Raw genomic sequence first — 24,510 nt, forward strand, 5'->3', positions numbered from 1 at the left:
GTCCAGTGAGCAACCTGACCGCTGAATTCCGCACCAGCTGAAGTTTCCGAACTGTCTTCAAAGGCAGCCCCACTTACAAGGCATTGCAGTAATCTAACCTTGAGGCAAAACAAGCTTTTTAGAATTTATTGAATTTATTGAACCACAATATCAAACAAAGCAGAAAGATCAAAGTGGAAATGGTTTGAAGAATATATGAGCAAACACTGTGCTAAAGACAACATGCTGATATGTCTAGATTAAGTCTGTAAAGTTGATTCAGAAAACAAAATATTCAATTCAATTCAATATACTTTATTCGACCGATAGTCAGAAACAAAAAACATTTCTCAATACAAAGATAAACATATAAAACTGAAGGCATCAGAGGGATACATAAAAATTTAAAAATATAAAACTGAAGGCATCAGAGGGGTTCATAAATGGGGTATGACCGCGCTACTAAACCTCCTACAGATAACCCACATCAAGACATTCGATTATACGTTTCCGACACTTGAGCGCCAGGAAGAGGAATTTAGCCACTGAGAAGGTTATTTTCCCAGTGGGCTTGTTGAACAAATATGCCGCCTGCCGTTCTCTTGGTCGGGAACTAAACTGAGATAAATACGGGTCTATAAGATATTGCCTTAAATCATTATAAAAGGGACAACTCAGTAGAATGTGTGAAAACAAAATATTAGTTAAATAACAATATTAAAGATGAGAGTTACAAACTGAAATATAAATAAGAATATAATAAACATAGACATGACAAAGACTGGTGGAGGGAAGTCACATAGGTGTAACATTTATGTTTGTACAGTGGTACCTTGGTTTACAAACACAATTGGTTCCGGAAGTCTGTACTTTACCTGAAGCGATCTTTCCCATTGAAAGTAATGGAAAGTGGATCAATCTGTTCCAGACGGGTCCGCGGAGTACTCAACCTGAAGCGTACTTAACCCGAAGTATGAGTGTCATTGGTTCCGGAAGTCCGTACTTAACCGGAAGTGAACTTTCCCACTGAAAGTAATGGGAAGTGGATTAATCCGTTCCAGACAGGTCCGCGGAGTACTTAAACTGAAAATACTGTACTCAAACTGAGGCGTACTTAAACCGAGGTATGGCTGTATTTTTGTATTCTCGGTATTTGAATGATTGTAGTTGTAATGTGTGTGCATTGTATATAATAATAATTAATAATAATAATAATAATAATAATAATAATAATAATAATAATAATAGAGGTTACCAGAGCACAGACAACAACAGGAGTTAGGCCAGGGGCCAGCAACCTTTTCCAGCAGGGGGCCGGTCCACCGTCCCTCAGACCTTGTGGGGGGCTGGACTATATTTTGAAAAAAATAATGAATGAATTCCTATGCCCCACAGATAACCCAGAGATGCATTTTAAATAAAAGGATACATTCTACTCGTAAAAACACGCTGATTCCCGGACCGTCCGTGGTCCGGATTGAGAAGGCAATTGGGCCGCATCCGGCCCCCAGGCCTTAGGTTGCCTACCCCTGTCCAGATAAGGGCATAGCTGGGCCACTGAGGACCCCTTTGCCCCACCCCCAACATGCCTTTTGCAGGAGGGTGAGAAGACCCATGACATCACAAGGGGCTGCTTGAAGTATCTGTGAGGCGCTGCCTGCCCCAAGGAGGGGCTCCCCAGGGATGCCCACACCTGGGACGCTGACTCTGGCTTGCCGGCCAGCTTGTGGCATTGAGGGCAGTCCTGGGGCGGTGCCCGTAAGTCCCTGTGCCAGCCATGGCGCGGACGCTGAACATGGACACCCTCCAGCAGAACTTCTGGAAGGAGGAGTACAACAAGGAGCTCGTCATGCGCTACCGCTGGCACCAGAAGTACGGCGCCATCGTGAAGGCCAAGCAGCAGGCGCAGAGGGAGCGTCGGAAGAAGGCCGTGGACAACACCCTGCGGCTCCCCTCTGTCAAGCCGGCCCCGCCGGACGTAACCCCCCAGCGCCCCATCCTGCCTCCCACTGCAACCCCGCCATGGCTGGCGCGGGAACGAGACCTGACCGGGGTGGACGCTGCGATCCTGGAGATGGAGATGAGGCCTGCGCCCCGGGAGCTGCGCAGCCTCCTGTACCAGGGCATCTCGCACGAGGATGAAGGGCGCAAGCGCTACCTGAAGCTGCGCCTCCTCTTGAACCCGGAGGACAAATACACCTTTCCGGTCACCACCAACTTCAACTACGGCTGGCAGATGGGTGAGTGGGGCCGGGGGGGGGAGTGCGGGAGGAAGGGGTGCTGCTTGCGGGTCAATTAAATATAGGGGGGGTTAAGCCCCACCATGTACAATTGATCCCATGGCGCCCCCTCAGACAACCAATCCTAGGGGTTGGACTAGATGACCCGCAGGGTCCCTTCCAGCTCTACAGTTCTATGATTCTAAGTGAAGCCGCAGGGCCCCACAGCTGGACACCCAATGAAGAGACCTCCTTAAAAATCCCCGGAATTTTCTTTTACCCCAACCCTGCCAAACTGTGATTCCCAGCACCCTTAACAAACTACCGTTCTCAGGTTTTTTGGGGGAGGAATCCTTGGACTTTGGATTTACAGTGTGGAGGTGACCTGAGCTTCTTGCCCCGTTTCCGAGCGGTAGCAGTGAAACTGAAGATTCGGGACAGAAAAAGGGAAGGACTTAATCGTGCTGCGCAGAGTTAAACTGTGGAACTCCCTCCCACAAGAGACAGTGATGACCACCAACCCGGATGCCTTTAAAAGAGGGCTGGACGAGTTCATGCAGGCTGTTGGTGGCTTACAAGTCGGGATGCTCTGCCTACACGGCTTCTGAATTGCTGGACGCTGCAGGAAGGGAGAGTGGCTCTTGTGCTCAGATCCTGCTTGAAGGTTTCCCTGGGGGGGGGGGCATCTCATCGGCTCCTATGGGAGCTGGGTGCTGAGATGTTAAAATGAGTCATTCTCCAAAAGGGACGCAGGTGGCACTGCGGGTTAAACCACAGAGCCTAGGGCTTGCTGATCGGAAGGTCGGTGGTTCGAATCCCCACGACGGGGTGAGCTCCCATCGCTCGGTCCCTGCTCCTGCCAACCTAGCAGTTCGAAAGCACGTCAAAGTGCAAGTAGATACAGTAAATAGGTACCGCTACAGCGGGAAGGTAAACGGCATTTCCGTGTTCTGCTCTGGTTTGCCAGAAGCGGCTTTGTCATGCTGGCCACATGACCTGGAAGCTGTACGCCGGCTCCCTCGGCCAATAACATGAGATGAGTGCCGCAACCCCAGAGTCGGTCACGACTGAACCTAATGGTCAGGGGTCCCTTTACCTTTTACCAAAAGCCTGAAGCTTCTCTTCTGGGGATATTGGGGACAAACGTACCAAAGAATATGATCAAACTATTTATGTACGCAACAACAGCCGCCAGAATCCTATAGGCCAGGTACATCCAGCTCCCAAGAGTCTCCGATCTACTCCCAGTATTAAAAAAACAGCAGTGATCCATAATGATCTGTATTCTGCTCTGGTCAGACCTCACCTGGAGTACTGTGTCCAGTTCTGGGCACCACAGTTCAAGAAGGATACTGACAAGCTGGAACGTGTCCAGAAGAGGGCAACCAAAATGGTCAAAGGCCTGGAAACAATGCCTTATGAGGAACGGCTTAGGGAGTTGGGTATGTTTAGCCTGGAGAAGAGAAGGTTAAGGGGTGATATGATAGCCATGTTCAAATATATGAAAGGATGTCATATGGAGGAGGGAGAAAGATTATTTTCTGCTGCTCCAGAGAAGCGGACACGGAGCAATGGATTCAAACTACAAGAAAGAAGATTCCACCTAAACATTAGGAAGAACTTCCTGACAGTAAGAGCTGTTCGGCAGTGGAATTTGCTGCCAAGGAGTGTGGTGGAGTCTCCTTCTTTGGAGGTCTTTAAGTAGAGGCTTGACAGGCATATATCAAGAATGCTTTGATGGTGTTTCCTGCTTGGCAGGGGGTTGGACTGGATGGCCCTTGTGGTCCCTTCCAACTCTGTGATTCTATGATTCTATAAGACAGAGCTGTCCTGCCAGGCCTTTTGCCAGGGGGTACTCTGACCTATTTTCCTTTGTATAAGAAAAAGCATGAAGGAGCCCTCCCAGCCAGTTCACAGGTCCCAGTGAAAACAGTTGGTCCTGGCAAGTATTAACCTCTCTCAATCTTAACCTGATAACTGCCGTTTGTCCAGATTTTAATTTGTCTGAATTAACTTCAGGGAAAGGCTGTCTTGGCAGGCGCAGCGCCCTGCCCCGCCCCCTGGCGGCCCAGCGCCCTGGCGCATTGCGCCACCCAGCCTTGCCTTAGGGCCGGCCCTGCTTCTTCTTCTTCTTCCCCAGAGTTGTTGAGCTTTCTTTTTTTTGTTAGGGAGGATTGAACAGAGTTGTTGAGCTTTTTCAGTGGCCAAAAATTGATAACCTTAAAATCCATCCCTTATTAATGCTCAAGAAAACTATCGCCAGCAGCAAACACCAAACGACTGCACGCTTTACGCAGCGGAGGGACAGAGAAAGGGAGGGTGGCCGGAGACATTCGCTCCACAGCTTTTCTCATCCAGCAATCTATAACGGTCCCATGATCGACTGCGAACTCCCAGGAATCTACCAGTTGGTCTCGGTCGACCGGTTGGACATCTCTGCTGTAGGCGCAGAATTGGGAGGAAGAAGAAGACCCAACTGAAGAGGAATGGCATGCAAAACTAATGGGCTCTGCAGAATTGGCAAAGTTGACGCCGGGAAGGAGAAATCAAAACGGCGAACTCTGTGTTGAAGAGTGGCAAGTGAAATCGCGGGCAGGATTTGAATTATGAGCAGTGGATTGAAAATGACAAGAGATGCGTTAGAGGAAATATTGTATGTATTAGATTTAGTTTGACCGGACTTACAGCTACAAATGAAACATTTTAAATGTGTTGTAAAGTGCAATATACAAATGTGACAGAGGATGGCGACAGTGAGCTATGCCAAATTTAATGTATTTTTCAAAACGTTGTGGTTTTTTTAAAAGAATTTTTGCAGTGGTTTTTTTAAAAAAAAAAATATGGGTGTAGATTCCACCATAAAGTGCAGCAGAATAAGGGGTGGCATAAAAAGATACCCCAGAGGTAAGGGTGGGAAGTTGTTTTGTTTATTTTGCAAGGGGGATGTAAATTGTATTTCATAGAATCATAGAGTTGGAAGAGACCACAAGGCCATCCAGTCCAACCCCCTGCCAAGCAGGAAACACCATCAAAGTCTTTGAAGTTAAGTTGCTAAAGTTTTCCATTATTATTATTATTATTATTATTATTATTATTATTATTATTATTAGACACTGGAGTAGGTGGGCCACCCTCTGGCCTGATCCAGCAGGTGGCTTTTCTTTTCTTCACCCTGACCCTTTTGTGTCTCCCCAGGGAAGCTGGCCACCAGCCACATCGCCCCCACCCCCAAGTGCCGCATCGACAGCTTCTTCCGCAAGAACGGCGCCTTCTCCCTGCTCCACCCGCGCGACGTGGCCCTCTGAGCGAGACCCGCCTGCTCCCCCAGCTTCGTACTTGCAAACAAAGCTCTACCTGTTTTATCACTCAGGTCTCCTCCTCTGGTGCCTTTCCTTGGTTTCCTTCCTTGACTCCCAAACACCTGGAGAACGGGCAGGGCCAAGGGCCACTTTGATGGATATGGCTGGGGGAGGAGCCTTTTGGGGTTCAGGGCGGGGTAGAGGGAGGAGCCTGTGTGTTTCGTGGGAAGAGGGCGGAGCCTAGTGCAACTTGTGAAAGTGCAATTGTTCATTTTGGCCTGAGCGCAAGATACCAGATTTATTCAACGGAAGCGCTTGAGATCAAACCCAGAGGGTTGGGTTTTGTTTGGGTTTTTTTAAGCCAGATTGGGTGTTAAGAGTTGCCAACTGCTGAGCGTCTTTAACACCATAGGCACCTGTGTTGAGGGCCAGTTGGGTAGGAGCAATCCTTTTCATTGCATTCATCATCATCATCATCATCATCATCATCATCATCATCATAATTCATTTTATTTCTTATACCCCGCCCATCTGGTTGGGTTTCCTTACTCTGTTGTAGGATGAACACTTTTATTTACGTAATTGTTCCATAAAATTTACATGCCGCTTGATTGTTGACAAGGGGGGGGGAAAGCCTAAAGAAAAGGGGAAATAATAATAATAATAATAATAATAATAATAATAATAATAATAATAATAATATTTATACCCCGCCCATCTGGCTGGGTTTCCCCAGCCACTCTGGGCGGCTTCCAACAGAAAAATAAAATACAGTAATCTATTCAACATTAAAAGCCTCCCTAAATAGGGCTGCCTTCAGATGTCTTCTAAAAATCTGGTAGCTGTTTTTCTCTTTGACATCTGATGGGAGGGCGTTCCACAGGGCAGGCGCCACCACCGAGAAGGCCCTCTGCCTGGTTCCCTGCAACTTGGCTTCTCGCAATGAGGGAACCGCCAGAAGGCCCTCGGTGCTGGACTTGTGTCTGGGCAGAACAATGGGGGTGGAGACGCTCCTTTAGATATACTGGACCGAGGCCGTTTAGGGCTTTAAAGGTCAGCACCAACCCTTTGAACTGTGCTCGGAAACGTACTGGCTTCTCGCAGCGAGGGAACCACTCTGGGCAGCTTCCAACAGAATATTAAAATAAAATAATCTATTAAACATTAAAAGCTTCCCTAAACAGGGCTGTCTTCTAAAAGTCTAGTAGTTTTCTCTCTCTTTGACATCTGACGGGAGGGCATTACATAGGGCGGGCGCCACCACCGAGAAGGCCCTTATTAATGCATAGGTGTTATAAGAAAAAAAACTGCTCATTTTCCCTTATGGGGTATCCAAGAGCCCGTATAGAGTCCTTAAGTGGGTTCACTATCAGTAGACGGAAATAACAGACCAACCAGAGTATTTTTGAGAAGCAAAGCGGCTAGTGAGCCTGATCTTTATTCAACGAACTGTTGCAACAGGGTCCCCACTCACTACACGCGGGAGGGAGGAGAACCCTGAACAATGGTGCGCAAGCCCTTATATAGATTTTTGAATTTGCCCACCGTGTAGCCCAAGACCACCCCCAGAAACATCATACATACATCAGAGCCAGTGTGGTGTAGTGGTTAAGAGCGGTAGACTCGTAATCTGGGGAACCAGGTTCGCGTCTCTGCTCTTCCACATGCAGCTGCTGGGTGACCTTGGGCTAGTCACACTTCTCTGAAGTCTCTCAGCCTCACTCACCTCACAGAGTGTTTGTTGTGGGGGAGGAAGGGAAAGGAGAATGTTAGCCACTTTGAGGCTCCTTCAGGTAGTGGTAAAGCAGGATATCAAATCCAAGCTCCTCCTCCTCCTCCTCCTCTTCTTCTTCTTCTTCTTCTTCTTCTTCTTCTTCTTCTTCTTCTTCTTCTTCGAAGAATTCAGGTAGGTAGCTGTGTTGATCTGCAAAATCCTTCCCCCCCAAAATAAAAAAAACTGTCCAGTAGCACCTTAAAGGTAAAGGGTAAAGGGACCCCTGACAATTAAGTCCAGTCACAAACGACTCTGGGGTTGTGGCGCTCATCTCGCTTTACAGGCTGAGGGAGCCGGCGTTTGTCCGCAGACAGTTTTTCCAGGTCATGTGGCCAGCATGACTAACCCACAGTGCCACCCATTGTTTGGGGTATAACAGAACATGCACATGAAAGCTTATACCAGGCATCCCCAAACTTCGGCCCTCCAGATGTTTTGGACTACAATTCCCATCTTCCCCGACCACTGGTCCTGTTAGCTAGGGATCATGGGAGTTGTAGGCCAAAACATCTGGACGGCCGCAGTTTGGGGATGCCTGGCTTATACCCAGAACAACTTAGTTGGTCCCTATTGTGCTACTGGATTATTTAAAATTATTATTTTTTAATCATAGATTCCTGTTTGCCAGGATACCTGATAATGATCACTGATTGCATTGCCTGGGCAGCCTGCCCATTCTTTTGTGATGGTTAATACTTTAGTTCCTGAATCCACATGCCATACCAATGACAAACTTAGTTGGTTTCTAAGGTGCTATTGGAAGGAATGTTTTATTTTGTTTGAATCCACAGGCTCACCCTATTCATACGCAATTACGCCCTTAAGACTGGATTTGCAAGCAAATATTTGCCTCCCTTACTGCAGAGGAATATCTCAGGTCACTGGGAGAGTCAAAATGGCTTCGGGATTGCTCTCCCATACTATTTCAGACACATGGTTGATATATTTAGATGTGTGTGTACCTATTTATCTACTTGCGCTGGTGATTTTCGGACTGCTAGGTTGGCAGGAGCTGGGACAGGGCAACGGCAGCTCACCCCATCACAGGGATTCGAACTGCCGACCTTCCGATCGGGAAGTCCAAGAGGCTCGGTGGTTAACTTTAGACCACTGCACCACAAACCTTTATTTGCAACCTCAAAGGGGGTTCATCGAAAAGCTTAACACACTTATTCGCAATGCCACAAAACTCCAGCCTGCAGCCTGGGCAGCTTTTAAGGCGCTGCACTGAAATGGAGACTCAAGGAGGGAGGCCTTTGACTAGCACCTGCCAAGTTTTCAGCCCAAGGTGGGCATCGTTGTCTGGGTGCTCTGTAACAAGAACGCAGCCATGCCCCTCACCCTTGGAACCTCCCCCCCCCTTGCAGGTTTCTCCTCTGTGGCCAGCCTGGGGCTTACTTCCAAGTAGACATGCCTGGAATTGGGAGAAAAAGAGAAACTAGCTACGTAATTCTGCAAAGCCTGGCAGAGGCTCGGAGGCAACTGTTTGGCTCAGAATGCTCCACTGCGGAGTTGAGGAGACCTTGCAAGGAGTGTGGATTACCGATCCCTCCCGACCTTCTGGACATGGGATCGGGATGGGAAGGAGAGCCTGGGGGGTGCGTGGGGGGGGGGACCGGGGAGCGGACGGGGGCGCGAGCAGGCAACGATGGAAAGCAAAATGAGCCGGGAGGAGCCTCGCATCATTTGCAGGTACAATTTTGCCTTATGGCCCCCCCGTTTAAACCGTGATTTATTCATTTCCGCGAGTGGCCGGCTTAAATGTTGCGCTTGGAGGCTTTCCGAGCAGCCAAGCAACATTCCTCTCCAGAAGCAAGAAACGAATCTCTTTTGAGGTTCGGTTTCTATTCTGCCGGAGTGGACTCACTGCGTTGCTATATAAATTGAGAGAGCGAGGCAAAGGTTTGCTGACAGAGGTAGCTTCCTGCAGACTGCTGGACCACTGGCGAGGGAAAGTTTGCTTCCTGCGAAATTCAACCTCCTCTCCGGGAAAGGAAAAATGAGGTAAGCAGTGACTCCTGCGTAGATCAGGCTCCTCCTGCTGCTTAAAGACCTCCCGTTCTGCATTTTGTGCAGCTGGAGTTAGAATCCTAGAATGAATCATAGAATAATAGAATCATAGAGTTGGAAGAGACCACAAGGGCCATCCAGTCCAACCCCCTGCCAAGCATTCTTGACATATGCCTGTCAAGCCTCTGCTTAAAGACCTCCAAAAGAAGGAGACTCCACCACACTCCTTGGCAGCAAATTCCACTGCCGAACAGCTCTTACTGTCAGGAAGTTCTTCCTAATGTTTAGGAAGAATGGGAGAGATGGGAGGAGGGGAACCCCCCCCCCCAAGCATAGCCTACTCCCTGCAATGCAAGTTGGATGTTGCTGGACCCCAGCTTCAGCAGCCAGCATGGCCAAGGGCCAGGGGCAACGGGAGCTGGAGCCCCGCGACATCAGGAGAGCAGCAGCTGTGGCTCAATGGTTAGAGCACCTGCTTTGCATGCAGAAGATCCGCCCGCCCCCTGCCCAGGACAACAGACCAGCCCGAGGCGTCTGCAACTGAGCGAAGCCAGGCACCTCGTGATGTACCCCATTCAGAGTATTTAGGAAAAGAAGCACCAGTAATTTTTCCCTGTAGCACCCTCCCACCCAATGAATCCTGTTAACTGTAGTTTACACATCAGAGCCGCATTTTCAAGCATCCTTCAGTTCCCAAGATTCTGGTAGTGCGTGCACACTTTAAATGTGCTTTGAAGTATGGTGTGCACACAGTCTCAGAGGCATGCTGCCTGTGGCACTGGAGATCATAGAATTGTGGAGTTGAAAGGGACCCCAAGAGTCATCTAGTCCAACCCCCTGCAATGCAGGAATCTCAACTAAAGCATCCATGACAGATGGCCATCCAACCCCTGCTTAAAAACCCCCAAAGGACTTTTGTTCTCCTCGAATTCCTGGGCAGCGCCTGGCACTTCCCACTTGGAAATACTTAAATCCACTTCTGCATCACACACCAGATACTCTAGGAAGCCCACAACCATGACAAGACAGCCACCCCAGCAACCGGAATTCAGATACATACTGCCTACAAACACAGAGGTTTCTTGTTGTTGTTTAGTCGTTTAGTCGTGTCCGACTCTTCGTGACCCCATGGACCATAGCACGCCAGGCACTCCTGTCTTGCACTGCCTCCCGCAGTTTGGTCAGACTCATGTTCGTAGCTTCGAGAACACTGTCCAACCATCTTGTCCTCTGTCGTCCCCTTCTCCTATTGCCCTCAATCTTTCCCAACATCAGGGTCTTTTCCAGGGAGTCTTCTCTTCTCATGAGGTGGCCAAAGTCTTGGAGCCTCAGCTTCAGGATCTGTCCTTCCAGTGAGCACTCAGGGCTCATTTCCTTCAGAATGGATAGGTTTGATCTTCTTGCAGCCCATGGGACTCTCAAGAGTCTCCTCCAGCACCAGAATTCAAAAGCATCAATTCTTCGGCGATCAGCCTTCTTTATGGTTTCTAGGTTTCTAGGTGGCTGTTATAGCTAATAGCCACAACAGAACTTTCATGTTCATGTCACACACATCCTGTTAACATCAGCCAAGCCTGTAGCCATCATCACATCTTGTGGCAACAAATCTCATAGTTTAACTATGTACCGCAAGGGCAGATATTGTGGCACACCCCGTATTATGTTGTTGGACTACAATTCTCATCAGCTGCTACCAGCCCCCATATCCGATGGCTTGGGTTGGTGGGAGTTGTAGTTCAGCAACATCTGGATTGTACGGGGTGAATAAATTTGTGCCTATGAATCTCCCACCATTGTGCTTCATTGGAGGACTAGTGTTACGGAAGATGTGCAATGACGGCCATCCCCTCTCTGTGGCTGTTAATTGCCTACATTCATTAAATGCTACGTGAGGTATATTTACATTGCAAGCGTATGCATGTCTACGCAGAAGTGCACCGCGTGGGGATTCAAGCGGACTTGCTCCCAAGCACATGGACGATTGCAAACCTCAGGCTACCAGCCTATTCACTGATATATCCTGCTGAAAAATCCCACACATGACTTGGGAGAGGACGGCACTTTGAAGTTGCAATGCGATACACACTTTACAAGTCATGAGGCTTCCTTTCTGAACAGGCAGCTCTGGGGCTGCACTATACACAGATTGCAAAACAAAAAGGCTCCCCAAATGCAGGCACCCTCGAAATGCCTTTCCCCCCTGTTTAGGGAAGCTTTAAATCTTTAAGAAATTAGTGTATTTTAATATTTCTGTTGGAAGCCGCCCAGAGTGGCTGGGGAAACCCAGCCAGATGGGCGGGGTATAAATAACAAATTATTATTATTATTATTATTATTATTATTATTATTATTATTATTATTATTATATTTTGCCCGCCAACTTCTCAGCCACATGAGACCAGCCCAACCCCGCTCATTCTCGCCTTCGCTGCCGCCCCAAGCAGCCCTGACTTCCAGCATCTCCGCTGGTACCTGCCGCTGGGCCACCTCCAAGTCCCGATAGTACTTCGCGGCCAGCATGGCCGCCACCAGCGCCAAGACCAGGCCCAGCAAGGGCAAACATGGCAGAGGAAGGCGCTGGGAACTCTTGCCGCCAGCCTCGTGCTCAGCCTTGCCGGGCGCTGTTTCTGGTGGAGTGCGGGGCGGCAAGGCCTTGGGGGGTCCTGGGGCCTCCCCCAGCCATCGTTCACCACCGCGGCCGCTTCTCTAGACTCCAACTCTCGGGTCCCAGACTCCCGGCCTGACGCCCCTGAGAGCCCAGCACCTTGGCGCCCTGCACCACTATGGCCAATGGGTAAGGCGGCCCTATAGATGACCCTCGGGGTCTTCTGCAACTCTAAAATTCTTTGGTCCCCAGATGACATCTCCAGGTAGGGCTGGAGATAGGTCCGCAGAACTGTACAGTTGGAAGGGGTCCCATGGGTCATCTAGTCCATGCAGGGATCTTTTACTCAACGTGGGGCTCGAACCCACAACCCTGAGATCAAGAGTCTCATGGTCTACTGACGGAGCTGTTATTCTGGCACTCTATGGCCAAATCTAGAGAGTAGGAGGAAGCACCTGCTCTGGGTGGGCGGGACCTAGAGGTAAGAATGGGTGGGGCCTTGATGCAGAGCGTAAAGTGGGCGGGGTCTAGATGTAAAAGTGGGCGGGGCAACAGGTGTGAGCCTTCCTTTTTGGCAAGAGGCCACATTCCGGTCACACCCAAGTCTAAATCCTAAATCCTCTGAGCCCTTTTGAGCAAAGAACTGCCTGCCTGCAGGACCCCTTCACCCTTTCTGTCTCTTTTTTTATTTACAGTTTTTATTAGATTTTTCTAACTTACATTTCAAGATATTCAACTTTAACAACCTCAAAGCAAGGACTTCCCTTCCTCTCTTTCTGTGGTTCGTTTTGCCTACCGTGCATCCCTGCATATTTTAAATGACCTAAACCATTCAGTACTGTATTCCATTGTTACACCATCAAAACTTATTTGCACTGTTGAATTTATCTTAATGCTGCCAGCGTTTTTAAATGTGCACAATTTTCACCCATATAATCAGTAAATATTTCCCAATCTTCTCTAAACGTATGTTCTTCCAGTTCTCTTATTCTGTATGTCAAATCTGCAAGCTGTGTGTATTCCATTAATTTAAGTTTAAGGTTACCAGACATCACCGTTTCCCAGGGACAGCCCCCGGATTTCCAAATCAGTCCCCTGACAAAATCCGTCTATTTAGTAGGAAATTGAAAAGTGTCCTCAGATTAATTGAAAAAATCTGGTAACTTGAGGCTTCCGGTTGACCACGCCATCTTGCTCAGACGGGGGTCCGCTCAGCGGAGCGGACCTCGGCGCTTCAGAGGTGGAGGGAATCGTTCCAGCGAAGCGAAACCTCCTTAAAAGCCCCAAATCGAGCTTTTTGGGGACGGATTTTGCCTGGCGGCGCCAAAAGCGGGCTCTCTCCTCCCCGGATCGGCTTTGTTTAAGCCCCTGAGAGCGAGGAGGTGAACCGCGGCGGACAGGCTGACACTGCTGCTCTGAGAGCGCGAAGCTGCGAGTCTGGGAAGTGGAGGTGGCCAATTCTTCCAAGAACATTCAGCAAATGAATAGACTGTGAGTAATTTGGATTCTTTGGAATGTAAATTAAGGCAACAATTTGGACCTGGGAGAGAGGGGAAAAGAGGAAGCCACCCCCCCCTACGGTAACATAAGAGACAGTAAACAGAAACCCGAAGCCGTAAACAGAAGATTTTAACTTAAAAGGATTCCTCAAAGGCATCAAAGAGAATCTCCCCTAAACGCAGGGTAAAAGGGGAGAGAGACTGTGGTTGTGAATGCCCTGCAGAAAGAGGTTAAGACTAAGAAAGACCTTTCTTTTCCTCGGGAGCCGGCAGCCCAGACAACCCAGTGAGCTGATCAGGATTTATAGTTAAATTTTATTTCTATCTTTATCTCTGGACTTTTTGGAAATTCTTTTTTGGTCTATATGCTTTTGAAATGTGAGTTCGAACTTTATTTTTAAGAATGCAGCCAGCTTGTTAAAATGGAGTCGAGAAAATAGACTGCGATCATATTCCACCCCATGTGACAAGTTTTGACCTTGACAGGACTGAACTATGTCAACAAAAAGGTACCCGCCTGAGTTTCAGCGGACTGTTTTGACCTTAATGTGGGAAGCAAGAATAGAACTATGTCAAGAGGAGACACAACGGCAAGAGTTACAGCAACAATTCCAGATGGTGATGGCAGAATATGATTTCTTAGAAGATGAAGCTTTTGAAACTGAAGAAGACGAATGTGAGAATGACAATGATGGTGATTGTGATTTGGAAGGAAAAGATGAAGATGAGGACTGTGATGATTTAACACAAAATGAAGCTCACCACGAAAAAAATGATGATTTTACTCTACAAAAAGTTGGATGGAGTGCCTCCCCTTCGAGGGGGGCACGATTGGATTTACTGGAACTCCAGAATGACCACAGGGAAGAAGGAAAAATTAAGCAGAGAAGAGAAGAAGCTCAGGGGTCTGATAGGGAGGCCTGGATGGCAAAAGACTGTAAACAGGGGGTGGGGTGAAGGGAAAGTGAAGTTGTGATTGTAAGGATGGGTTAATAGGATTATAACTGGACTGCTGACTATGGAACTTGCTGGATTGGTGGGGTGGAGCCGGTACTCGGGGGGTGTAAGGTTAGTTTGGGAATAGTTATAGGTTTAAAAAGTGAATTGATTCTGGAAAAAGGTGAAAATATGGAGGCCTATAGAGGGGGTAAAAATTAGGCACGGGAAGAAAAAATGGGAGTTTGATTTTTCAGTGATTGGACATTAGGCGAAAATGATAATAGTTAGTTTAAAAGTGGTATAAGATATAAAGGTGTATGTTATAAAATATGAACTATGAAACTGTTGAAGATGATAAATAAGGGAGGAAAACCGGGGAAGGGGGGAGGGTGGGGAAGCCCACAAAATATGGTTTAACAATTATGAATTTAACAATTATGATGAATTTTTTTTTTGTTTTTGTCTTTTTTCCTTTTTGTCTTTTTTTTCTTCTCTTTTTTCTCTTTTTCTCTTTTTGTATTTTTTTTGGTATGACAATAGATGGTTGGATGGATGAACTCCTGCGTACTGCCCTGGTTCACTGGAGCTCCCTGGTGGCAGGGGGGGGGCTTCGGGGGCAGGGGAGGGGGAGGAGGACAGAAACCCAATCATAAAATGGACCACTTCCGACTGTTCACCTGCGTGGGATACTTCTGTGGCAGGGGAGGACCCATGGAGGGGGGTGGGAAGAAGGTGGAAAAGGTGTTTATGTATGTACCATCTTTTGTAATTTGTAAAATCAATAAAAATTATGTTTTTTAAAAAAAGAAAAAATCTGGTAACTTTATATTAAGTTGCCATTCTCCTTTGGTTGTGACTTCGCTCGTTTTCCATATTTGGGCTAGCAAACCCCGGGCCGCAGTTGTAGCATACATAAATAGCCTTTTTTGATACCTAGGAATTTCTCTCTGAATTATCCCCAACAAAAAGGACTCTGGTTGGTTTGTGTTTTTTTTTGAAAGGTACTTTTAATCATTTCCCCCCAATTCATTATACAGTCGGTCCTTGGAACAGAATCCATTCCGGAAGTCTGTTTGACATCCAAAACATTCGACTTCCAAAGCGTGGCTTCCGATTGGCTGCAGGAAGAACGTTTGAAAACTGGAACACTCACTTCCAGTTTTCGATCTTTCGGGAGCCAAAATGTTTGACTCCCAAGGCGTTCGGGAGCTGAGGTACGACTGTATATCATTTCACGAGTGTCGCTCATACTTTCTCAATCTCTCTGTCTCCCTCCTTCCCTGCGTCTTCCCTCTGCAGCCGACCCCTGAGGTCAAAGCTGGAGAGCTTGCAGTGCCATTTCACCTGGGATTTCGAGATCAAGGACAAGGTGGATGCAGTGCACATCCTACAGGTTCTGGCCCCAAAGGCCCAGCACACCCCACACCGCAATCGAGGCGCCTACCTTGCCATGAGGGCCTACCTCCAGCACCTGCAGGGGAACTACGAGGAGGCCCTGGGCAGCCTCCGAGAAGCAGAGGGGGCTCTGAAGCAGGACCACCCTGCCAACTTCTCCCGCCAGGCCCTGGTGACCTACGGCAGCTACGCCTGGGTCTACTACCGCTTGGTCAATTATGACATGGTGGACCTCTACCTGGGACGCATCCATGACATCTGCCGGTCCTTGGCCAGCCCAGAGGCTTATTCTGCGATGATCCCCGAAATCCAGGCTCAGAAAGGCTGGTCCCTCCTGGCCGGGGGCTTCCGGAACGGGGATGAGGCCGCAGAATGTTTTCGGAAGGCGCTGGAGGTGGAAGAGTCCAATGAGGAGTACCAGGCTGGACTGGCCGTCTCCGTTTTTGCCTCCTGGACTCATTCCTCTAATGCTGAACAACGGGAAGAAGCCCAGAAGTTGCTGGAAGAAGTCGTTGCTCGCCAGCCACAGAACTATGAAGCCAAAGCTTATTTGGCTCGGGCACTTAATGTTGTGGACACGGAAAGAGCGCTCTGCCTTGCGGACAATGTTGCCCGGGAGAGCGTGAACCCCGAAGTCCTCCGATACATCTCCAAGCTGTACAAGCCACAATCCCTTCCCCTTGCCATTTCCATTCTGAAGAAGGCCATCACCCTAGATCCCGGCTACCATCTCCCACACCACAACCTTGGCCTGTGCTACCTGAAGCAGTTGGGGAGACGTCCAGGCGATGTCAGAGAAGAAGCCGTCGAGGCTGCCATCGAGAGCTTCAAGCGCTCTCTGGAGAAGGATCCTTTTTCCATCTTCCCCCGGCTGGAGCTGGCGAAGGTTTACGGCGAGAGGTCGCCGGCTTACGAGGAAGAGATCTACGTGAACCTGATGGAGGAGCTCCCGGGAGCCAGCAAGAGATGCCAGCAGTCGATCTACATACACTGGGGGGATTTCCTCCTCCACAAGAAGGGGATGAAGAGTCAGGCCCTAGAGATGTACCAGGCGGCTGCCAGGATCCCCGGAGACCATGCATCTGACAGGAAGCAGCTGGAAATTTGCCTGAAGAAGCTGGCGAGTATGTTCAGGGAAGACGGAGAAATGGACCAAGCAAGAGCGGTCTACAGCTTCCTTAAAGAAACGGGGCTTCAACAGGGCGGATGGTGGCAAAGGGGTTTCTGGCAAAAGAATAGACAGCAGTGAAAGACCTTCATACACACACATTTGCAAAGAGGCAGGGAGTTGTGGCTCTTTCCTTCCAGTTTTGGCTCTTCCTGCAGCCTCAGAGCCCCTGGATAATAATAATAATAATAATAATAATAATAATAATAATAATAATAATAAAATTTATTATTTATACCCCGCCCATCTGGCTGGGTTCCCCCAGCCACTCTGGGCAGCTTCCAACAAAACATTAAAATACAGAAATCCACCAAACATTAAAAGCCTCCCTAAACAGGGCTGCCTTAAGATGCCTTCTAAAGGTCTGGTAATTGTTGTTCTCTTTGACCTCTGGTGGGAGGGCGTTCCACCGGGTGGGTGCCACTACCGAGAAGGCCCTCTGCCTGGTTCCCTGTAACTTGGCTTCTCGTAGCGAGGCAACCACCAGAAGGCTCTCGCCGCTGGACCTCAGTGCCCAGGTAGAACAATGGAGGTGGAGATGCTCCTTCAGGTATACTGGACCAAGGCTGTTTATGGCTTTAAAGGTCAGCACCAACACTTTAAATTGTGCTTGGAAACGTGTTGTTGTTGTTGTTTAGTCGTTTAGTTGTGTCCGACTCTTCATGACCCCATGGACCAGAGCACGCCAGACACTCCTGTCTTCCACTGCCTCCCGCAGTTTGGTCAAACTCATGTTGGTAGCTTCGAGAACACTGTCCAACCATCTCGTCCTCTGTCGTCCCCTTCTCCTAGTGCGCTCAATCTTTCCCAACATCAGGGTCTTTTCCAGGGAGTCTTCTCTTCTCATGAGGTGGCCAAAGTCTTGGAGCCTCAGCTTCACAATCTGTCCTTCCAGTGAGCACTCTGGGCTGATTTCCTTCAGAATGGAGAGGTTTGATCTTCTTGCAGTCCATGGGACTCTCAAGAGTCTCCTCCAGCACCATAATTCAAAAGCATCAATTCTTCGGCGATCAGCCTTCTTTATGGTCCAGCTCTCACTTCCATACATCACTACTGGGAAAACCATAGCTTTAACTATACGGACCTTTGTCGGCAAGGTGATGTCTCTGCTTTTTAAGATGCTGTCTAGGTTTGTCATTGCTTTTCTCCCAAGAAGCAGGCGTCTTTTAATTTCGTGACTGCTGTCACCATCTGCAGTGATCAAGGAGTCCAAGAAAGTAAAATCTCTCACTGCCTCCATTTCTTCCCCTTCTATTTTCCAGGAGGTGATGGGACCAGTGGCCATGATCTTGGTTTTTTTGATGTTGAGCTTCAGACCATATTTTGCGCTCTCCTCTTTCACCCTCATTAAAAGGTTCTTTAATTCCTCCTCACTTTCTGCCATTAAGGTTGTGTCATCTGCATATCTGAGGTTGTTGATATTTCTTCCGGCAATCTTAATTCCGGTTTGGGATTCATCTAGTCCAGCCTTTCGCATGATGAATTCTGCATATAATTTAAATAAGCAGGTAGACAATATACAGCCTTGTTGTACTCCTTTCCCAATTTTGAACCATAATTTCCCCAATTTTCCTGGGCCATAAGGTGGTTAGATTGGTCTCAAGTAGGGCCAGGGCCTTTTCAGTACTGGCCCCAACTTGGTGGAACGCTCTCTCACAGGAGACCAGAGCCCTGCAGGATTTGACATCTTTCTGCAGGGCCTGAAGACAGAGCTGTTCTGCCTGGCCTTTGGGGTGGACTCAGTCTGACCCCTATGTTTTCCTCCCTTATGGTTTAGATTTGGGCTACTTTAAAATGAGGCTGCATTTAAAATTTTAAAATTTTAACTGTATTTTAACCCGTATTTTAATTAATTGTTTTTCTTTCTTTTACGTCTTATTGTAATTTTACTGGTGTCAGCCACCCTGAGCTTGGTTTCGACTGGGGAGGGCGGGAAATAAATAAAATTTATTATTATTATTATTATTATTATTATTATTACCGGTATTATACTTCAGGGGTTGAAATGCCACAGGGGGTGCTTGCACTGAGACTCTGCTGTGTCTCAGCTGCACAACAAACACCAGGGGGGACATGGGAAGAGAGCCATGTTTCGGGAAGTTTCCCTGTACCAGTCTCAAGCCTGCCGTTGTCTTGCTCGGCACCCACAGATTTCAGCAAGGCTTGTTCAAGAGAACCAGGAAACCTTTAGCGGAGCCCTGCAGTGCCAGATGATTTTGGGAATGCTCAGGGTGGCAGGAGAGGATATATTGTTTATTAATATCCTTCCTAACTTGCACTAGCAAGTTCCTTAGCAGAGTTTACATCCCCCTTTTTACATGCACAGCAGATATCTGGTTGCAGGCTCGTGTGAGCCTCTCACTATTATACAATTCAATCTGTCTCAGATTGAATTGTACGTTCCTGGTAAGTTCCCTTGAATCCCTCTTAAAAGAATAAAGACACCACAATCTTATTCAAAGTCAATAAGAAAAGTTTAGTCACATCAGTTCACAGTTGGATTCCTGAAGCCAGACTTGGTTACAAATATTTACATGTTGATCTACTCCATATGGGGGAATAATCCCAGTGCTCCTGCTAGCTGAGAGCTAGCAAAGCAGTCCTAGCTAAAAGCTGGTCAAACGAAGAAGTGAAAAAGAGAGAGGTGTGCTGTGTGACTCATCCTTTTGTTACCTGGACAGGTAAGGTCACACCCACCTTCTATCACATGCAGAAGGAAGGATGCTCCAGCAAGGAGGAACAGGAAGTTTCAGCTGGCTGGACCAAACATTCCCTCGCATGTCTTCTCTAGCATTACCAGGAATGTTGTACTTGACTGCCTCTCATGGATCACGTCCCACAGATGAGACCATCTCATCCAGCACCCCTTCTTGCTGTGCCCCCCCCCAGATGCCCCTGTGTGAAGGCTGCAAGCAGCTGCCGTCTCTCCTCTTGCGCCACCCAGAACCATGAAGACCCTATTGGAAGGGCAAAGAACATAGGAGTGTAAGATTTTGAAGGGAGGGAAGGGAGCCAAAGGATCTAGAGGGGCCATGTTCGGCTCCTAGACCTGAGGCTCCTGATCGGCTGGCCAAATTTTAAATTCCAAGTTGAGGACCACCCTGTTCCTCCTGGTTCCTCTCATCCCACCTGGGTTTGTAGACCAGGGAACTGCAGGAGGGAGGACAACTTGGAACCTAACCTTTAGGAAAAGGGGGACTTTCCCAGGAAACTGCCACCCAGCTAGCAGTCTTCTTCCGGAACAGCCATTGATGCTTGTTTGCCTATGTGACCGCCCAAACCCATCGGAGCCCAATCGACTGCTTCAGTAGGTGGAACTGGCCCTATTACGGGGCACTGTGGAACTCCCTGCCATTTGACATCAAGCAGGCGGCATTTTCGCTGTACTTTTTCTGGCCCCTGCTAAAAGCGTGCTTGTTAAGGCAAGCCAACTCGGATGCTTAGAATCATAGAATCTTAAGAGTCAGGAGGGATCCCGAGGGCATCCAGTCCAACCCCCTGCTGCATTGCAGGAATCTCAGCCAAATGATCCATGACAGAGGGCCAGCCAACCTCTGCTTAAAAGCCTCCAAGGAAGGAGAGTCCAACACGGCAAGTCAAAAGTCAAAGGGGGCAGGTCAAAGGGGGAAGGGAAAACATCACAAAAAATGGAATGGAAAGTTGATAATTTATTATTATTATTATTATTATTATTATTATTATTATTATTATTATCTATTATTGGAAAAAAATTGTTATGTATTGGAACTTTATTTGGAATTTGTGGGAATTTATTAAAACATATTCCAAACCATTTTCTCTCTTCCAGATTTCTGTTGTAGTCCGCCCCTTCTCGTATGTACGTATGATGTATGGAGGGGTGGTCTTGGGCTCCAGGGTGGGCAATTCAAAAGTCTATATAAGGGCTTGCAGACCTTTGTCCTGGTTCCCTCCTGCCTCCTGTGTGTGGCAGTGAGCACCCTGTAGCAACAGTTAATAAAGACCAGGCTTATAGCCACTTTGCTTTTGTATAACCCGGTCTCTGTTCATTTCCCAATCGATTTGAACCTTAAAAGGTATGCTCTCTCCGAAGGTCCAGTCTTCCTTAACCCCTTGAAAGGACCCCTCAATATTCTTGTTTCAATTGATGAGCCAGCCAGGAGGGATCGGTTTTACCAGGAATTGGGGGTTCTGAGGATCGGTAAGCCCAGAGCGCACCCAGCCTCTTACGGGGGGGGGGGGGATCCCGTTCCCCAGCTGACCCAGTTCCTAGTTCTAACTGGGATTCTCTGCTGGACCAACCAAGAAAAGCAACACTGATCCATCCGGCTTGGGGGGGGGGTTGTTTTCTTGCCCTCCGACCAATCCCTCGAAGTTTGTCCAGATCGGGTCGTGAGTGGTGATTCAATTTTTAAAAATTTTTTTTTTTTAATCGGGCTCCCGAAAGGATGGACAGCGAGCTTGCGAAGTGAGTATAACAGGGGGACACGGGTAGTGGGCAGACTCCTCGAACCGCAGCAACCAAAAATTCTTTTCTATCCTCCCCAATTTGATCCCTCGGAGTCTGCCCAGATCGAGTTGTGGGGTTTTCCTATTCCTTCTTAACCTTACCATCCGACCCGATCCCTCGGAGTTTGGCCAGAAAGGGTTGTGTGAGTTCTGTCTTTTCCCCTTCTTTCATTCTCTCTGCTAACCTTTCCAAACGTAGCCGCCCCTCCCTCATGGCGACTCATGTCAGACCCCTTGAAGGGATCTCTCAATACAGTGGAACCTCGGTTTATGAACACCTCGGTTTACAAATTTTCGGTTTACGAACGCCGCGGACCCGTCGGGAACGGATTAATTCACTTTCCATTACTTTCAATGGGAAAGTTCGCTTCAGTTTATGAACGCTTCAGTTTATGAACAGACTTCCGGAACCAATTACACCCATGCTTCGGGTTAAGTACGCTTCAGGTTGAGTACTCCGTGGACCCGTCTGGAACGGATTAATCCACTTTCCATTACTTTCAATGGGAAAGTTCGCTTCAGTTTATGAACAGACTTCCGGAACCAATGGTGTTCATAAACCGAGGTACCACTGTATTCTTGCTTCAAAAGGGAAACCCATTGAAGGCTTTCGAAAAGTTGAAATAGCAATAGACTTAGAAACACATGGAAAAGGTGGGCCCCCCCCAAGGAAAGCAGGCAGGGGGGGGATCCGAGGGGCAGGTTCTCCTCCTGCTCTATTCACATGTCTCCAGGCTGTTCTTGCTCGGGAATCTCCTCTCCTTCGGCCACCAGTGGGTTCAGGAGCTCCTTGAATCGCAGCATGTTCCTGCGGGATGGAGAGAGAGATCTCGTGTGGCATTTACACACACCCCTTTTTTTCTCCAAGGAGTTTGAGGTTTGCCGCGCAGGTTTCTCCCCCTCTTCATTTAATCCCCACAACCACTCAAGGCTGAGTGGCAGGGGGGCTGATGCCCAAGGCAGCAAGCTTTGTGTCCCAGTGGGGATTCAAACCCTGGTCTCCCAAGGTCCTAGTCCGACACTCCACGCAGACAAATGGGATGTAGCCTGGTTTTCAGTTGGGTTCCCCCCCCCGCGCCTTGGGGAGCTCCCACCTTTGCCCCAGAAGTGTTTACTGGCTGGGGGAGGGGCATGCACTTTGCACATGCTCGAAAAGAATCATCACTTTGCATGCTTTGGGGTGGCGTTCTCGTGTAAGGGGAACAAAAGATGGCATCTCAAGCTTCTCTCACCCCCCTGGTTTCTCGCTTCTTTGCAACTTCCCCCAACCTGGTGCCCTCCAGGTGGTCTGGACTATAATTCCTAGCAGCCTCAGCCGACACGGCGGGCTCTGCACCCACGCTGGCTGGGGCTGACGGAAACTGTAGTGCAAATCCTCCGGAGGGCGACAGGTTTGGACAGGCTGATAGATTGCCAGAATGACGCCAGGCTGGACGGACTCTTTATCTGACCCAGCAGCTGGGCTGCTCCTGCATTTTTAGCCTGGGCACCTTTCATAGAATCATAGATCTGTGAGGTTGTGAGGAACCCCCAAAGGACATCTAGCCCAACCCCTGCAATGCAGGAATCGCAACTGAAGAATCCCGGAGAGGTGGCCATCCAACCTCTGCTCAAAGGTCTCCAAGGAAGGGGTGCCCACCGCCTTCTGAGATCATGCTTTCCAGTGCTGAATGGCTCGAACTGCCAGAAAGTTCTTCCTGATGTTTAATATACTTTCTTGTAATCCATTGGTTCAGGTCCTAGCCTCTTTTCCGCAGGGCAGCCCTTGAGATAGTTGAAAATGGCTCTCGTATCTCCTCTCAGTCTCCTTTTATCCAGGCTAAAGGTAAAGGTGGGGCCCAGGTGGCGCTGTGGGTTAAACCACAGAGTCTAGGGCTTGCTGATCAGAAGGTCGGCAGTTCGAATCCCTGCAACGGGGTGAGCTCCCGTTGCTCGGTCCCAGCTCCTGCCCATCTAGCAGTTCGAAAGCACATCAAAGTGCAAGTAGATAAATAGGGACTGCTCCGGCGGGAAGGTAAACGGTGTTTCTGTGCGCTGCTCTGGTTTGCCAGAAGCAGCTTTGTCATGCTGGCCACATGACATGGAAGCTGTACCCTTTTAAAGGTAAAGGTAAAGGGACCCCTGACCATTAAGTCCAGTCGCGAACGACTCTGGGGTTACGGCGCTCATCTCGCATTACTGACCGAGGGAGCCTGCGTTTGTCCTGGTCATGTGGCCAGGATAACTAAGCCGCTTCTGGTGAAACCAGAGCAGTGCACGGAAACACCGTTTACCTTCCCGCCAGAGCGGTATCTACTTGCACTTTGACGTGCTTTCGAACTGCTAGGTTGGCAGGAGCAGGGACCGAGCAACGGGAGCTCACCCTGTTGCGGGGATTTGAACTTCTGACCTTTCAATCGGCAAGCCCTAGGCTCTGTGGTTTAGACCACAGCGCCAGCAGGTTAAACATCCAGTATCCAGGCTAAACATCCCCAACTCCCTCAATCGGCAATTTTATCATCTTGCTGGCCTTCTTCTGCACACTTTCCACTTTCTTAAACTGGGGATATTGGTTTCTCCCCCCCCCCTCCTTACCTCTCCCTCTTGGACTGCATGACATAGGTCCGCTCTCGCTTCACCTTCTCCAAATGACGTTTCACTGCAGTTTTCTGTCCAGCCTGGTCTTGCTGGAATGGAAAACACAAAGTTAGACTGGTTCCCCTCACAGCTGCCAAGGAGACGTCTCTTAGGACGCAGACATGGCCCAGGCATCTGCAAGAACCAAACAATGTCCCAGAACCTGACGTTGGAAAACCCAGAACAGGGGCCCATGCAGAGATGCGGTAGGCACACTCTTTCCTGGGCGAGCGGTTCAGTTGCATGCCTGCACTGGAAGTGACGGAAGCGAGGTCACATCTTCTGCTAAGATGGGGAAGGAGCTGCTGGGAAGGAGACAGAAGGCAGAGCCCCTGTACCGTGCAGAGACACAACAGGCATCCTCCTCTGTGGGCGGGTATTTCTGGACTCACTGCGACCTCTAATTTCCTGCAGGGTGCAAGCAGTTCTGATGTGGCACTTTGCAGTATGACTCCACTTTATGTGGGGATTTGGTTTCAAGGGTTCTCCATAAAAATGACAATTGTGTTGGAGCTGTCG

General features: G+C 48.7%; 3 protein-coding genes across 3 annotated transcripts in view; 2 read left to right on the forward strand and 1 right to left on the reverse strand.

Moving 5' to 3' along the window:
• The first annotated feature begins 1,607 nt into the window (after window positions 1-1,607).
• SPMIP1 (sperm microtubule inner protein 1) lies at window positions 1,608-5,635 on the forward strand. Its single transcript, XM_035128215.3, has 2 exons — window positions 1,608-2,219; window positions 5,394-5,635. The coding sequence occupies exons 1-2, from the start codon at window positions 1,757-1,759 to the stop codon at window positions 5,501-5,503; spliced, it is 573 nt and encodes a 190-aa protein (XP_034984106.1). The 5' UTR covers window positions 1,608-1,756; the 3' UTR covers window positions 5,504-5,635.
• Window positions 5,636-8,912: 3,277 nt separating this feature from the next.
• On the forward strand, window positions 8,913-18,849 carry LOC118077724 (interferon-induced protein with tetratricopeptide repeats 5-like). Its single transcript, XM_060279268.2, has 2 exons — window positions 8,913-9,275; window positions 15,624-18,849. Exons 1-2 carry the CDS (start codon window positions 9,271-9,273, stop codon window positions 16,966-16,968), a joined length of 1,350 nt encoding a protein of 449 aa, XP_060135251.1. The 5' UTR covers window positions 8,913-9,270; the 3' UTR covers window positions 16,969-18,849.
• Window positions 18,850-21,205: 2,356 nt separating this feature from the next.
• LOC148684683 (uncharacterized) overlaps window positions 21,206-24,510 on the reverse strand; it is a 39,897-nt gene continuing 36,592 nt past the window's right edge. The window contains exons 18-19 of the mRNA XM_088651917.1: window positions 23,950-24,126; window positions 21,206-22,183 (exon numbers count right to left, since the gene is read on the reverse strand). Of these exons, the coding sequence (XP_088508043.1) occupies window positions 21,929-22,183; window positions 23,950-24,126 (432 nt within the window). The 3' untranslated portion in view covers window positions 21,206-21,928. The remainder of the gene's footprint in view (window positions 22,184-23,949; window positions 24,127-24,510) is intronic.

This window comes from Zootoca vivipara, chromosome 9 (genome assembly GCF_965207765.1).
Source record: "Zootoca vivipara chromosome 9, rZooViv2.hap1.1, whole genome shotgun sequence".
Lineage (NCBI taxonomy): Eukaryota > Metazoa > Chordata > Lepidosauria > Squamata > Lacertidae > Zootoca > Zootoca vivipara.

Coding starts and splice junctions, on each gene's coding strand:
- SPMIP1 (XM_035128215.3), top strand. CDS start 1,757: ATGGCGCGGACGCTGAACATGGACACCCTCCAGCAGAACTTCTGGAAG. Junction 2,220..5,393: donor CAACTACGGCTGGCAGATGG/GTGAGTGGGGCC, acceptor GTGTCTCCCCAG/GGAAGCTGGCCACCAGCCAC.